The sequence below is a fragment of the Caloenas nicobarica genome, chromosome 2, assembly GCF_036013445.1.
Source record: "Caloenas nicobarica isolate bCalNic1 chromosome 2, bCalNic1.hap1, whole genome shotgun sequence".
In the NCBI taxonomy this organism is placed as follows: domain Eukaryota; kingdom Metazoa; phylum Chordata; class Aves; order Columbiformes; family Columbidae; genus Caloenas; species Caloenas nicobarica.
The window spans coordinates 47853724-47869425 of record NC_088246.1 but is presented as its reverse complement, the minus strand read 5'-3'; the positions used below and the strand labels follow the sequence as shown (position 1 = coordinate 47869425).

Below are 15702 nucleotides of genomic sequence, written 5' to 3'. Positions count from 1 at the left end.
TATCCCCTGTTGCTGTGTTGTGTGTGTTTCCTAATTAGCAAAATAAAGTCAGCGACAGTTCCCTGTAAAGTTCTTCTGAAACAAGGGAAAAAAAAAAAAAGGCAGCCAGCCTTTGCATCTGCTTCACACACGGCTTTTCAGCGCTGCCCACTGGACAACCTCAAACAACACTTGCAAAATACTTACTGTAAACAGTACGAAGTACTTCTGGTTATTCTCTCCTACACAGTTATTGACCCACGGGCAGTGATGGTCCATTTTCCGAATACACCTCTTGCAAACACTGAAAGAATACAGGTCTTTAGCACATTTCATTCCAGGAATACAAGATTTCACAGGGGCTTGGGGGACAAAGAAATTAAAGAAAAGAATCGGAGATGAAATTGGAACCTAAATAAATTTACTGGTGACCACATTTGTATTCGTAGTTTGTTCACTTGACTATGTCTGCTCAAAATGAACCATACAATACCAAATCACCATTGTAAAAAAATAATGCCAAGCAAGACGCCTTAGCAAAATATTCACATCAGTGGTTCTGCCATAATATAGTTTGAGCAATACATTCAGGCAGATGGAAAAAACCCTGTGATTTAGTTTAGTTTTAACCTATCTGGTCTGTGAAAATGTCCACAGATGAAAAACAAACAAAAAAAACCAACCCAGGAAGTTATGAAAAGCGGTAATGAATAAAGATATTTTTCAGAGTTGCTAATAACGGACTAAGGTTTATCTACTAACATTAGCTGGTAGCAGGAACTTGCAAAAAAAAAAAAAAAAGCATTAGAACAGGTTCTTAACATCAAGGTAAGCCACATACCAGCACACAACAGCTGTGGCAGTCAGTCAGGAAAACAGTACCACAATACACAATTCAAGGTAAAATTACATGTTAAAACACTTCACAAAACCAGGCTAATAAAATCAAGATGCAAATTCTTGCCAGCTTGCACATTGTGGCTAGAAGTCAAATAATTAAAAGATTATTACTCTGTCTGAACATCATTCTCTTTCTTAGTCAGTAACTGCTCTAACTCACATAATAAAGGAAGTCTTTTTCTCTGCCGCTTTCTCATATGATAGGAGAGGAACGGCAGTCTCCTGATACCACATTGCACAAACAAGCACAGGAATCAAATATGAAAAAAAAAAAAAAAAACACAAAACCCCAAAAGAAACAAACAATAGGAAAAAAGGAAACAGGCATTCCAGAGCAATTCTGGCAGCATCTAAACAGAAAGGACTGAGGGCTCTGCTAATTTTATTTTTCTTCTTATAACAAAAAAAAATATTTTGACCTTAATATAAACAATAAACTTTAACGCCCAAATGCTTAAGGGAAGTTCAAACAAAAACACAAACACGTTCTTATGAGCACGTATGAATAAATAATAGAAAACCTGTCTGTCAGAACAGCCTTGCGCTCACTCTCCATGGCGGGAAGGGGTAATCCCCAGGGATCCACACCTGCCATGCCTGAAAAACAAATGCGTTGCTACATCCCTGATCCTAAATGAAAGGTTGGCCAGGCAGACCCCAGCCTCCCAGCATGGGGCCAGATCAGGAGCCGCTTCTCCTCAGAATCCCTGTTACCTGCTGGCCCCAGGTGCAGTGGACAACAGCCCACAAATCCTTCTTTTGCTAGAACTGACAGCTTGAAATGATTCTTGAGCTACATGGGGACTCAAATCAGCTGGCACAGTAAAAGCAAGTTATCTGCCAGATAATGGTACTTCACATGAAAACTATCAATTACTGTTGTTGAAAAAAAACGCTGCGGGGGGAAGGAGGCAGGGCAGGTGGTGTACAGCAGGAGGATGCTCCCTCTAGTCTCATTTACCTTGTGCAGATGCACATACCTGTTTCAGAGCCCAAGGGAGATGTAAGTACCCAAGCAACCTCTTCAACTGCTCCTAGGTCCTAGTTCCTCAAGAGGGACAACCTGAGGCAGCCAAGCCAAAGACGACCTCCATGAAGGAGGTAGCAAAGGCTGAGAGTTTGTCATCTATGCTAGAGCATCCATTCCATACCAAAAGCAGCTGAATGAGAGGCAGAACATGAAACCAGCTGGTGGAAAAGGAAACTCAGAAACTAAAACTGAAAACTACAGGCAATGGGGATTGCCTATACTCAGACACTCTCCCCTGCTCAATCACCCAGCTTCCAAATGCTGGCAAGAGTAGTTTGCTCAGGGTGAGGACTCACAAAATAGCATATGAATCAAAAAGCATTCTGGTCCCTCAGGCATACAGCTAGCAGTACCTCTTGCTTATTTGCATGTACAACCTCGATGTGTGAAAGTCAAATACATCCCCCTAGTCCACCAAAAAAAAAAAAAGTTTGACCTAAGATTCTCAACAGCATCAGTGCTCAGTGGATCAATTTCTCAAATCTTAATGTCTATGAAGTTATCTTAAAGCATAGAAATCAGGACCATGGAGACGAGGTTTTGTGTTTAGCCAAAGAGTCTTTTTCATTTACCTACACTGTGAGTCATCAGCAAGACAGCATTTTATATGCGAAGTTTCATTCATAATTGAAGAAGTGTCAGAGGGGATTTTACAGTAGCATTAATAAGTGATAGGCACGATCACATTGCTCCTGCTGAATTACCAACTCCTGATTTTGATTAAAATTAAAAAAACACAAACAACAAAAAAAGAAAAACATTTACAAACTAAGGGTCTGAAAATAAATATGAAAAATTCAAACAGCAGAACAAGTTTGTTCAGCTCAGTACTACATATTCTCCTCCTCACAAGATCCCTGCATGAATCAGCAGTAACCACGATACGAGCTCTCTCAGCATGTATAGGGTTTTGAGTAGGTAAGGAAGGGACACCAGTGTAAACTCATTAACTCCTTACTGAAAAGCAGGTTCACTTGTTTTAAAAGCAGAAGAGAATTTTAGGAAGTAGTTATATTTTGCTTACTGCCAGCGGGCAAAAACTAAAAAGCTCAGTAGCAGTTACTCTCTTCAAGGATGTTTATCCCATCAGAAGAAGAAAGGACATGACAGATCAGTAAGTATACTGATCTATGACAAAGTACAAAACAAACTCACAATACTCAATGAAAATGTGGAAGTTGGAACTCTTAAAAAATATATACAGTTACCTGAACTTCAGCTTTAATTTAAATACCACTTCTAAATAGAATCTACAGTTAAGACAAAGGGGTTTGCAAATGAAAACAAGAATAGAAAGGAGACTGACCTTTGGAGAGACATTACATTTAATGAATTTCTATGCATTCTGGTATATAGTGTCTCTTTCTAAGTCACGCCTACATGAAAATATATGGAAAATCAATTAAAGGTCTAGAGCCAAGGCAGCATTCATTTCAAGTGTTTCTCACTTCGCAAGAAGTGGCCCCAGCATGCTATAGATGAAAACTTGTCAGAAAAGGTCTGAGATTTTTTCAGGGAAGCTTGAACATGTCTGGCACTACTGGCAACAGAATTCAGATGCCAGTCTCTCAATTTAACCATTTCAGCCTCAGACTCCAATAACAATTTAGATCAAGGCACACTGGAGAAGTGTTGAGGTCTAGATAAAAGAGCAATCCTCAGAAAAGACTTTACCTGCAGTGATGTGCTCTGTCAGGTTTGATGCTACAACACTTTGGGCACTTGTAAACCACCTGTCCTGGCTTTAGCTGTAAACTCTCGATGAACTCCTTTGTGGCATTACCTTTGGGTACAGCACCCTGACGAAAACAAGCCAAAACAGAACAAACCAGAAGATTAACCTGTGGACATTATGAGTGCTAAGAACAATAGGATGACTTAGAACTATGGGAGGGGAGGGAAGGGAAGATCGACAGAGTTTCAGGAAAAGCAAGAAAACAAATTAAAAGGAGGTCCTAATATATGAAAGCACATCTTGAACATAATTTTGGTGATTTTTGGTTTTTTTCAAACATAAGTAAATCCTCACTTAAGCAATTAGTCTTTTGTAATCCTATAGTAACCTTAAATACCTTAAGAATCCTCACTGCTCTTTTCACATCTATCAACAAATCTATCATGCCAGTGTTTCATATCACAAACTGGAAACTGTAGATATTCTATTCCAGTAGAAGCAGCTACTTCTGACATACCATTGTGGACACTTAAGAGTTGCTGGTAAACACCTCATGTACTTATAGGTATGCTTCCATTGCATATTTGTTATTTAAAACACAGTTTAACATTCAGTGAACACTAATAATCCTCCCACCTGAATAAGACTAAGTAAAACATTCTTAGCTGCACAATTTCCACTAAGATATGTGTCTTTAAACAGGTAACATACTGCTGCTGCAGGAGACCAGGTTCAAGCGTTTCCAGCCTTTCTAGGGCCATAAATTTGCTCAAAAAAAAAAAAAAGTCATGAAACATGCTGTATGAATCCATGCTGGTGTACTGGCACAAATGCACCTCTGTGGATGAAAGGCTTTTATACTGAAATAAAAACAAGGATGTAACATTTTAACAGATTTCTGATGAAACAGTCTCTTTTTAACACATCTATACAGCCTCTCAACAGCAATAAATAGGAATAATACACATCAATGAGAGAACTGCATGTGGAACCAGTGCCATCTTTCTTGAGCAGTCTTTCAGATTTTCCACAGAAACCTCCTGACTAATTTAAAAATTACCAAGGTCAGTTTCCACAAAATGCTACAACTTATGTTCGCACTCTTGTACACTGCGAAGCTCAAAACCTTAAGAATGTTTTTAGCAAGAATCCACAGCAGGCAGTTTCTGAAAAGCACGACGCACTATCAATTCTGAAGAATTCACGTTTTCATTTATTTGTAATAAGAATTCCTATTTGTTTGCATCGGCGGTGCTTTCTGTTTCATTCTGATCCCAGACATGCCTCTGGTTCTCCATGTTCCAGCTGCTTCCTCTATCCCTGACTCAAACTGTCTGCCAGATGTTGCTGCATCCCCTCACTTTATCTTCCCTCCACTGTTTCGTTTATCTGATTACCACAAAAAAAGCTCTACAAAGAATAAAACAAAATCCCACAGGCTCTCGCCGTCTGCACACAAAATCCCACCACAGAGTAGGAATTAACTTATCTTTTCCCAATTACTCTGCATAGAGATTGTATCTGTTTCTCCCACACTGCTCGCCCAGTCTGCTTCAGAAAACAGCTTTTGTTTCAAAAGAGTTCTTGCTAACTCTGCAAAATAGTTCCAGTGACCTGAAGGTCCCTAGGCATTAAAGCCACACAACATACAATAATTAACAACAACAAGAACTCCTAGGATATAAACTACATAACAAATTGCTGCAACCCTGTATTCCCGAGGCCAATGACCAGAAGTTTCAGAGGCTCAGCTACTGCTCATAGTTCTGCCCAGCAGCAGGAGCATGCAATGCATCAGTCTCTACCATAAACTGTGAAATTAACCCAAATCAAGCCATTTCTGCAGTGCTGTGGCTTCTGGGAGAGCTGGAAACTAAGACACAAAGATTACACTCAAGTTTTAATGGCACCTAACAAGGTTTCAAGTAGGCAATGACATTTGGAAGGAATAATCAGAATATCAGAGGCACACTGCCATTTCCAACAGTAACAAGAATACTCAGGAGGAAGGGGCCAAGAGGAGTCTGAGCTTGTATTTCCTTCCACTGACCAGTGGAGATGGGGTTTTGAACTGAATCTACTGTCCAGAGATTATTAAGCAAAATAAACCATCACAGGCCACTCAGAGTAAGCATCACGGTACTAAACTGCATCTTTTCACTGGCTGAAAGACAAGCAGCAAACCAGATCTCTCATAAAGCAATGTCCTACGGAGACATACATACAAGGGGCTCCTACAACTCTGTCGCTTCCCACCTGCCTAAGAACTGCCAGCTCTTAGCATGCTCACATAGTATTTACTTCAGCATGACTCAGTAAACTCAACTCAATCACTAGTACGAGAGATGGTAACATGGCTTTTCAAAACAACGCATGTTCTGCTGCACTCTGCTGAAGCAATACTTGCCAAGGCAGACAACCAAAACCAGCTTTTCCAGCTCTCCTGTTTGTCAAGACACGACAAGCCACAAACACGAGACCTACCACTGGGGAGAAAAGAGCATCAGAGAGAAATGCTCTCCTTCCCAGTGCAAAAAGAGGAGCTGCTCACACAATGGGAATCTAAAACTGGGTCCTTGACTTTGCATCTGACTTGAGTGGGATGAGAAATTAGCATACCACACCAGCAGCCTCACACACAAAAGTTATTTAAATCTGCCACTCAACAACTAAGTTACCCAACACGTAGCACACAAGACAAACACTGACTGTTTCTTTCCAAGACATACAGAGAGAGATATACTTACTGGGTCTGTCAGCATAGCACGAAAATGTGACGCCAAAGCGAGGAAAGCCAAGGTGTTGAACAGCGTGCCATTGATGATGCTATAAACATAATCTCTTGATGGAACTAGCATGACAAGAAGGACTACGAAGTCGGCATAGAACACCAGCATCCAGGTAACGACAGCACATGCAATACCACAGCCATCTCGAATAAACCACATTGTTCCCAGGGAAGCGTGGCTCGGAGGTGGAACACACTTTTCTGGCTGGAGGTATTCAGGTTTCCTTTCAATATCTCTGAAGTGGTGGACTGGAGTAATCATCATAGGCTATTATGTCCATACTTGCATCTGAAAGAGAGACAGAAACAGTGTTCACTGCTTTGCAAGACGCAGAGAGGCCCATTCGCATACTGGCATGGCGATCATGTCAGATATTCCAAATTACAGAAAGTGAGCTAAAAAAGATAAATCAAACACAAAATAAGAGAGTTGGAAAACAGACTCTTGCGCTTATCAAAACACTTCTTACTCAGAAGACTCTTTAAGTGCTTTTAAGACTTGCTTAATTACACATTAAATCCACAGGTGTGCCACCTCCACTGCCTTAGAGGAAAGGCAACAAGTGTCTCAATGAAGAGAACAGCGATCAGGCAGGCACCAACACGAGCAGCCACAGCACTGACTGAAGAACTGGACTCTGTCATCTGGGAAAAAAGACCTGGCACAGCTGGCAGGGTCCCGTTTTGCTGCATCAGACCTGGGGAAGGGAAAGGTCTCTTCTACAGAAACCAGGAAGCTTGCAAGACTAAGAGGCTTCCTTTCTGCTTATCCATGGACTCACAGTTTCAGGCTAAAACTGCAAAAACACACCACCGAGAAGTTACAGTGGTGGGAACTGCTGAAGCAGCAGGCAAAGATCTTGATAGGAATTTCTAGTCTTGCCTGGGGGATGCTCTTCCCGAACAACAGCTGTCTCCCACTCTTACCTCCTCAAGTCTTCTGCTTTGCCATCCTCCTCCCACCACCCTTCCTCCATCCCTTCACCACATTCAATTTACCTTCCCTTTAGCATTCCTAGCCATAATACATCACTTTACCACAATAACGGCACTAGAAAGACACTTGCTGCCATTGCCCTGTCCTTTCCACCTCTGCAGGCACCTTGTCTATCCAGAGGGTGAGGTCCATTTTGGAGCTAGAACCTGTACTACTCCAGGTATGCACAGTACTACTTTCAACGTAACTCTCACTGAACATAAGCATTTGAGAAAACAAAAAAAGGTCCTCATAAGACTTTGGCAGGAGATCAATCAATCCGCGTTGTGAACGTACACCACTCAATGTCAGAGCACACCCAGAATGCTATACTTTGAAATGGCTCTTCACACACCCAGCAACTTCTTCCAAAGACACTTCTTTACAGAGTATTTGCACAATGCTCTAAATGCTCAAAACCACTACAAGCTACACATAAAGACACACCTTCTACAAAAATGGATACAATAATTTTGCTACTAAATACCCTGAATTGCATATACCTAAACAGAAGGGTTCAGCCTTCTCCTATTTCGACATGTAAGGATTATTCTCACTTCTTTGCAGAAATGAGCGCATTTTTTTCCATTTTAATTCAGAGAAAGGGAGAAAATGTTCACCACTAATTATGTTTTCTGCCAAAAAAAGTTCATGCCGGAGCTATTTTTGTGTTTAACTGTTAAAAAAGCAATATTGTTGCCTAGACAAAATGGTAAATTTCATAGAAAACATAATGAGAAGGTCACAAAAGTATCTAGGACCTTAAACCTCTCTCAAAGATTTTATTGCTAAGTTCTGCCAAGTACAAGGGGAAAGCTTTATTTTGCATAATGCTGATCTAAAGGGAGACGCTATTGCTCCTATCTAGACAGGAAAGGAGATGGTAGGTTGCTTTGTAATTGTTATTTTGAGAGGACCAAATCCGTAAGAAGACAATTAGTCACTCACAGCCAAAGGTTAAGGTTATTAACGAGCAGGACGGTTAATTAAATCCAAGCACAGAAGTGACGAGCTTGTGCGTGTTAGTGCGAGTGACGTGGAACTGAGGTGACAGGAACTGCTGCTGCCACATCCAGAGGCAAAAGCCAGAAGCACAGAGCTTTTAGCGCACAGAAGCTGATGAACCAGACCATTCATGGTACCTGTTTTCTAATATAACTGGTACAAATAACCCAGGAGAATTAGGTATTGTCTTAAATTTCTGCTTTTAGCATTCAGTATGCTGCCAACTGAGAGCGTTTAAGATGTTTTATGAATCTGAAGAAAGTTGCATGGATTAATGTTAAAGTATATCAGTCATATTTATATATACGTCAGATAGAACGGACAAATCAAGATAAAACTGCATGTGCAGATCTCATACACTTTGGTGAGAAAAACAAACACGCACTTCTCCTCCTCATTCACAAACTTCTTACACCACATTGTAATTATTTTGTATTTTAACCACAGCTATAATTTAGCCTCATGACTCCTGATAATTAGAGAGACAAGCCATATAATTTTCAGAAACAGTGATTACCCAAACAATCTGGTGGTCTAAGTTCAGATAAATCTATACCTGCTAGTAAATCCATACCTTTTCAGCAGTTCTTCACAATTTATGTAGGGATGCTTATGTATTCATACATTTGCACAGACTTAACAAGTATTTTAAAGACTCAATCCCTCCCCTCTCCAAGGAAACAGGTTAACCTTCATTGCATTATTTAATCATCTTATTAAAATTGTTATGCTGGTTTGCCAGCTCAAAACAAAGCTGACAGAATTAAAGACTCATGCCCAACAACATTTAGATTAGAGTAACATCACATTGCATTAAAAAATAGGAAAGAAAACGGTTAATTTAGGTCTTCAGATTTCAAAACAAAGTTTTAGACTTGACATACTAAGTGCAATAACAAGTTGGGATAGTCCTGAACACAGACTTTCAGGATTTTTTGCCTAAACTCTGAGCCTTCCCGCCCCGCCCCCGCCAAGGTTTTGTTTTCCAAAGCAGAGGAATGAAATGGTCCCGGGAAAAGCAAACTCCTCTGTTTAATAGAGGAATTAGTTTGACAAGTCACCTTGAGGTCAGTAGTTATAGAGACTGACTGAAAGCCAGACAAATACACAGTGATTATAAAACTGTGGGTTTAGTCCCAAACAGCACACTCCAGCAGTCAAATAAATCTCTCTTGCAAATACAGGGAGTGGTTTCACTCCAATAAGAGTTCTACAGCTCTCGCACAAATATTACTGAGCTAAATTGGAAAAGGAAAAAAAAAAAGCTATTGCTGTGGAACTGAATACGTAGAAACTGGAAGTGGCCTTGAGGCACCTCAGTCTGAAAGCCTGGGGACTCATTTTTGCAGTGCAGCAAGGAAGCGGTTAAGAGGGGACAGCCCAGGCCTCCAATCCTGACTTCTGGCTGGAGGACAAATTTGTTATTCAACGCACTTTGTTATTTAACGCTTGCTTTAGAGGCATCATCAGGCGACAAAATGAAAAAGTCAGTAATCAGTACATAAACACCACTCATTATGTGAGAGATACATACATGTTCTAGTGTACATTATCTTAGAGTCAAGTGACAGGAGCTCGCAGTCTGAGCTTCTCTTCTACATGACCAATGGCGTTTTTTGTTTTGTTTTGGTTTGTGGTTTGTGTGTTTGGGTTTTAATTCCTTGTTCTTACATTCACAAACACCTGCTTTTGTTTATGTTGTCCAACCTGGTATTTGCATATAAACAATACCTCCAAACAAAGACTCTAGCAGGGAGGAAGCAGTAACTTGCCCTAACTGGTCTGTCCTTGAATCATGCTGCATATGAACTTAATTTATAACACACAGATGGAATATGTCAGTCCCGCCTACTACAGAGCAAACAATATGTACACAATGAAGGCAAAGGGCTTAAGGACTTAATCACGGTGTCAGGCTACAAGAGAGGCCACTAGGTAAATGTGAGACACAATGACAGCACACACATAAATTTAGCTTAAGGACATGTCAGAGCAAAGACCTTTTCTTCTTTTTTATCTGGAAGGCATTTGGCACTACAGGAATAACCAAAAAGCATGTAATATACATGTTAGAAATGTAAATAAATTAAAATCCGCTTCCTGCTACAATGAACACTTAAAATATGCTACGACGCTGTACCTAAATTAAGTAACTGTCTTTTGACCTGCCATAAGCCATGTCAAAAACCTATTTTTTCAATGGCCTGTGACCACCAAAGAATGCACTACAAATGAACTAATGATGTAGGCCTTCACCCGATGCGTACCTGAAAGCTACCTGAGGTTTTGACGTTATAAAACTTACACCAAGCTTATCGTCACCATCATCACCCCACTGGTTTTCATGTAATCACTCACGCTAGTGAAGCCAAGCATGTGGGTATGACTTGCAAAACTCCAGTATTACTATGTTCATTGCAACCATTTCCTCTATTAGAAGGCCATTAACATTAAACTTTGGAAAGAGGTTACATTTTGTCATATGAACCAACTGAATTTCAAGTTCTGCCAATTCCATTAAAACAATTTGGGGGTGAGGGTGGGGAAACAGACTAGGGGGAGATCACATGCATTTTCTTAGGTTTTCAGTTTGGGTTTTTATGTATTTAAAGAGATACTTTGGAACACCTTTTATGACACACACAGAACCAGAGTTCATTGACAGTATTTTGAAAGCTGATAAACAACAAAGTTAACTTTTTATTGCCATCGAAATGAAGCAAACATACATAACCACTCATCTTACATTCATGACAGCTAAACTAGGCAATCTCGACCCACAGGACAGGATGTCCCTTTAAATAAAACCTACAAACCCCAGATAGACAGATAGATTTAAACTGCAAGAGAGTGCATTTCCAAGTTTATTTCATTTTTCTGTACATAAAACTGCATTGATTAAAACACTGCATATTTAATCTTCCTTTGCAACAGAAATGAAAGTGTGTTTTCTACCTAACAGGATATTTACCTATGTTTCTCCTGCCACATTTTCATACGGCTCAAATCTAAGAACAAGCCTGTTGAAACTTGCCAAAACAAGTTCTACCAGGGATAATAAGGAAATATTAGTATTCATATATTTTCCCTAATGGCTTCTGCAGGGCCTAAAAAGCTTTATCTGACCAACGGGACTGGAACAAAACAGCCCAGCTACACTGAGAATTTTTGGCAGTCTCCTGCAGATTCATCCAGATATCCGTCAGCTTGGCAGTTCCCAACCCCTCGTTTACAAAACCCTGGAGGGTCAACGGGACATTTCTAACAGGTCTGTGAAAGGCTGCTAAAAAAAGCAAGCCTATTATTAGCAGGTTTAAATTTGCCATAGAGAGCCGTATGTCCCTTGGAATTTTTTTTTTTTTTTTAACTACATGTGGAGCCCCGAAAAACAAACCAAAACCCAACTGTGATCCAAAACCCCAAACAGGTCAAAAACTACTCCTCTCAGGTTTAAACGGCAAAAGCAACAGGGAAGGATCAGGCATGGAGGTTAACGCTGTGCTGACCGGACACCAAATGACTCAGATCAAAATGTCAAAGGGCAAAGTCAGTGCTGCCAGCCCTACACCAGCCGCCCCAGGAGCAGGTAACAGGATTATGGCTGGCACAGATAATTTTTCATTTTTCTTCTGGAAACTCAGGCTACATTCACGAGTACAGTTTCAGCCAAAGTACTACATTACCAGCTATGTGTTTGCTTTTAGCAAGATGCTCACAGACATCTCAGATTCCCCTGAGCCCTTTGGCTACTGAAGTCAGGCAATTTCAACGGTTTCAGTTCCCATACTGATGAAAAATGCATTAAGAAATCAGAATGAAAATGATAGTAAATCCCTTAAAAATAATCTTTAAAAACTTACAAGGCTTAAAACAAACTTGTGTTTTCTGAAGCTAAATGCAGATGCTGGATTACCTGCCTTGGAAATGGAGAAAGAGAACACAAAAAACCCCCGATGGTAACCCAGTTATAACATCTTATACATGAAGGCAGTAAGTGGCTATATTACAATGCTGTGGTACAATCACAGTTTAGAAAACTGCTTACATCATTATTTAATTATTTTGACAAATAATATTTCATTATATTTTATTTTTAATGTACTTCTTATTTTGAAGGGGCTACGCATGAACAGGAGCTTAGTAAATATCGATCACATTAAACTCACACTTAAAAGCCTATTTTTATTGGAAGCATCCTATTAGAGAGGAATATTTAATTGAAGTCGTGCATTTCTGAAGAACACATTTGAACGGGAATACGATATGTAGCGGGAACTTCTCCCTGTGGAGAGCTTGGGAAGGCAGAAATTACCTCAAAGACGACTGCCTGTCAGATCTAGAAACTTCATCCTGAGGGCTTGGATCAGGCTGAGACTGGTGGACTCAAGAGACACAGCCACATAAGGCGCAAACCCCACAGTTACCTCATTTACATCAGTGCAAACAAAAAGCAACTTCAACAGTGCCAGAGGAATTCCATCAGGAGAACTGTGAGGAAAATAAGGCCATGTTTTCGCAATTAAAACCATGTTTTTTTCCTATCCTAATGTTTGTGGTACGCAATCTCTCAGGACAGATGGTAACAGCTTCCTGGTTAATATCTGTATCATTTATGTTTAACTAATGGATATATATTGTATAAATAAATTATAATGCAATGAAGACTGACCTAAGAGTCTGAGTTATCTGAGGATTCACCCCCACCTACAAGGCCTGTCAGCTGCTGGCCTGAGCGAAAGAGAGGAGACCAAGACAACATAGTTACTGCCCCAGGTACATCAACACTGGACCACTACGAATGAGTGACAAAATTGGGGTGACATGTAGGAACAGGACACAAGTCACAGGGACAGGAGAGACAAAGGTCAGACCTGGATCTGACTTGGTCTGATCAGAAAGTCAGTGATCTTAATAAGCCATCAGAGCTGCAAGGGCAACAGAGAAGTTGTCACTTCAGTCTCACAGTTTCCTGGCAGGCTAAAGACACACGAGCTACTTAACCTATGTAAAAAGAGAAATATTAATCCAGAACATATAAATACAAACCAGCTTTGTAGCATGGCCACCTATCTGGAAGGAGCATTAGAATGAAAGATCAATCTTGCAGAAGGGACTGCACTGGGAAGCAGAAAACAACAAATGGCAGTGCCACGCTTTCCCACAGCATTGCAGTTATCCTGAATACACAGCTTTATGAGAGACAAAACAGGAGGAGTTGTCTTGGTCTTCTAGGCAGCTTTGCAATTTTGATGCTGACTCAGGACTTAAAAAAGCAAAGCACTGGATTAAGAGAATTTAAATTCTCAATTTGCCCTGTATCAACTTTTTTTTTTTTAAAGATAAGACAAAAATTAAAGGGGGAAGGTTTGTCTATACAACTGGTATTATTTTTAGCATCCATTTTAAAAACTATACTGGTTTCACAGCTTAAGGAATATATTTTCCAGAGAAGCAGAAAAGAACTGCAGCTTTAAAGTTTTAATCATAATAAGAAGCTGGCAGAACCATCCTAGTCTAAAGAAATATTCTGAATAATATCTTTCAAGGCAGAAAGAGCACCTTACCTATCAGACATACCTTTTCACTCAGGTGGTCTAACCCAGGATTTGGCTCTCACCTGCTTCTTCTACAGCCCTCCCTTCACAAACATGAACAAGTCACTCAGTCCCTCTGTATTTTATTCCCCAGCTTGCAGTCCACACTTCTTCCCTATCATATAGCAGTAGGGAAGATACAGGTATGAAGGCTGTAAGGCACTAAGATTTTAAATCTAAATACTACACCCAAGCAGGTATCTAAACTAAATACAGAAAGACACGATGCATAAATTAAAATAGTGCATTAATAAAACAGAGACCAAAAAATTTATCACCTCTACCCTGAAAAGGCCTGAAATGAGTGTGACAATTGCCACAATCCACTTCTGTGGTGTTAAGAGCTAGCCTAGAAGAAAGCTATGCTGCTACTTCAGAGAACTGGAAAACCCTGCAGGTTCAACGTTTCTGAAGCTTTTGAAATGTACTGAAGGACATCTGAGCTGGCAAACTAAGCATTTCTTGTTTTGCTCACGGTTGCATTAGCCAGCACAAGTGATCACTGTCTCCCACAACAAAAAGAAAAAAAAAATTCTGTGTGTAAACATTAATTTTGTTATCCCTCAAAATACTGGGAGATGAAGACCAGACTAACTGTAAGACATAGTATATTGCTTATGTATTCTACGCTATATTGGACATCAGCGATTCAAGTAGTCATTGCAAGGAACAAAGATGTGTATGACATTACTATCTCCCTTTATCTCCTGCTATAGCCCTCTGATTTCTGTATCTATGGTATGGTACAACTGCCTTCCCACTAGGACTGTAAATGTTTCATTGTCTTTTTTTTTTTTTTTAAAATAGTACAGTACATCACACTACCTTTATTCACTCTGTTTCAACTTGAGCCCATCTGTTTTAACTTCTGCATGCTGCACCACATCTAAGATTGGTTGCCCCTGTCAGTTCCACATTATTGCAAAACTCACAGCTGAACTTGACAAACATGCCATCCACCACCCGGCTGGCAGCAAAAACATCAACAAGGGCCTTGCATTTCCTCCCATTCAACATTCCTCCCTTGTCCAATGGTATTAACACTGAGTTTTCTGTGTCCTTTTACTTGCTATAACAGCAGTTCCCCACGTTTTTCTAGCTGAACTCTGCTGCTGCAGCCTTCCTTCTCATTTCCTTACTTTCCTATCCCTGTCCTCTGCCTCTTTTTATTTTTTTTGAACTCCTTGCACTCCAACACCTTCTCCTGTAACAGCACCAGTTCTGTATGGTCACCTTGTAACCTGGTTGTGTGATGAGACATGGGGCTACAAACCTAGATAAATTTCTCTCCAGTCTCCAGAATCACTCCCAAGCACCCCAAACCCTGGCGGCACAGCCAGAAGCAGGCGAAAGGAGTTAACTTGCCAGTGCTCCTCTGGAGGGAGAGCCAACACCCAGCTGCACCTTGCCTGCAACACCTTGCACCTCTCCAGCTGGGAATCACTGCTGTATGAGGAGGCCTTTGGCACCCACAGCCTGCAGAAAAGCTGGCTCGCTCTTTTGGACTCCCTCTGAAAAGGAAAATATGTAAAGTGCTCCTGGCAGAGCTGCTGCACGGCAGTTCCAGTCAAGTTACGGGCTATCTTTTTTTCTTATCGTCTGCACAACCCAGGAAATATGCAGTTCTAATTAGGAAAGCTTTAACTTCTCATTTTCTCTAATGCAACCTTAAGTTTCAGATTAGCGACACACACAAGTCACATATGATGTTCCAGGAACCATTGTTCCTATCTCTTTTGCTTCAACCAGCTAAGC

The 15702-nt window shown here is 40.4% G+C and overlaps 1 protein-coding gene across 5 annotated transcripts in view; it reads right to left on the bottom strand.

Moving 5' to 3' along the window:
* Positions 1-15702, bottom strand: part of ZDHHC3 (zinc finger DHHC-type palmitoyltransferase 3) — a 33969-nt gene that overhangs the window by 15593 nt on the left and 2674 nt on the right. For all 5 annotated transcript variants that reach the window (XM_065628586.1, XM_065628590.1, XM_065628591.1 and 2 more), the window contains exons 2-4: positions 6332-6661; positions 3584-3708; positions 187-283 (exon numbers count right to left, since the gene is read on the bottom strand). In XM_065628586.1, coding sequence (XP_065484658.1) covers positions 187-283; positions 3584-3708; positions 6332-6637 — 528 coding nt within the window. In that variant the 5' untranslated portion in view covers positions 6638-6661. The remainder of the gene's footprint in view (positions 1-186; positions 284-3583; positions 3709-6331; positions 6662-15702) is intronic.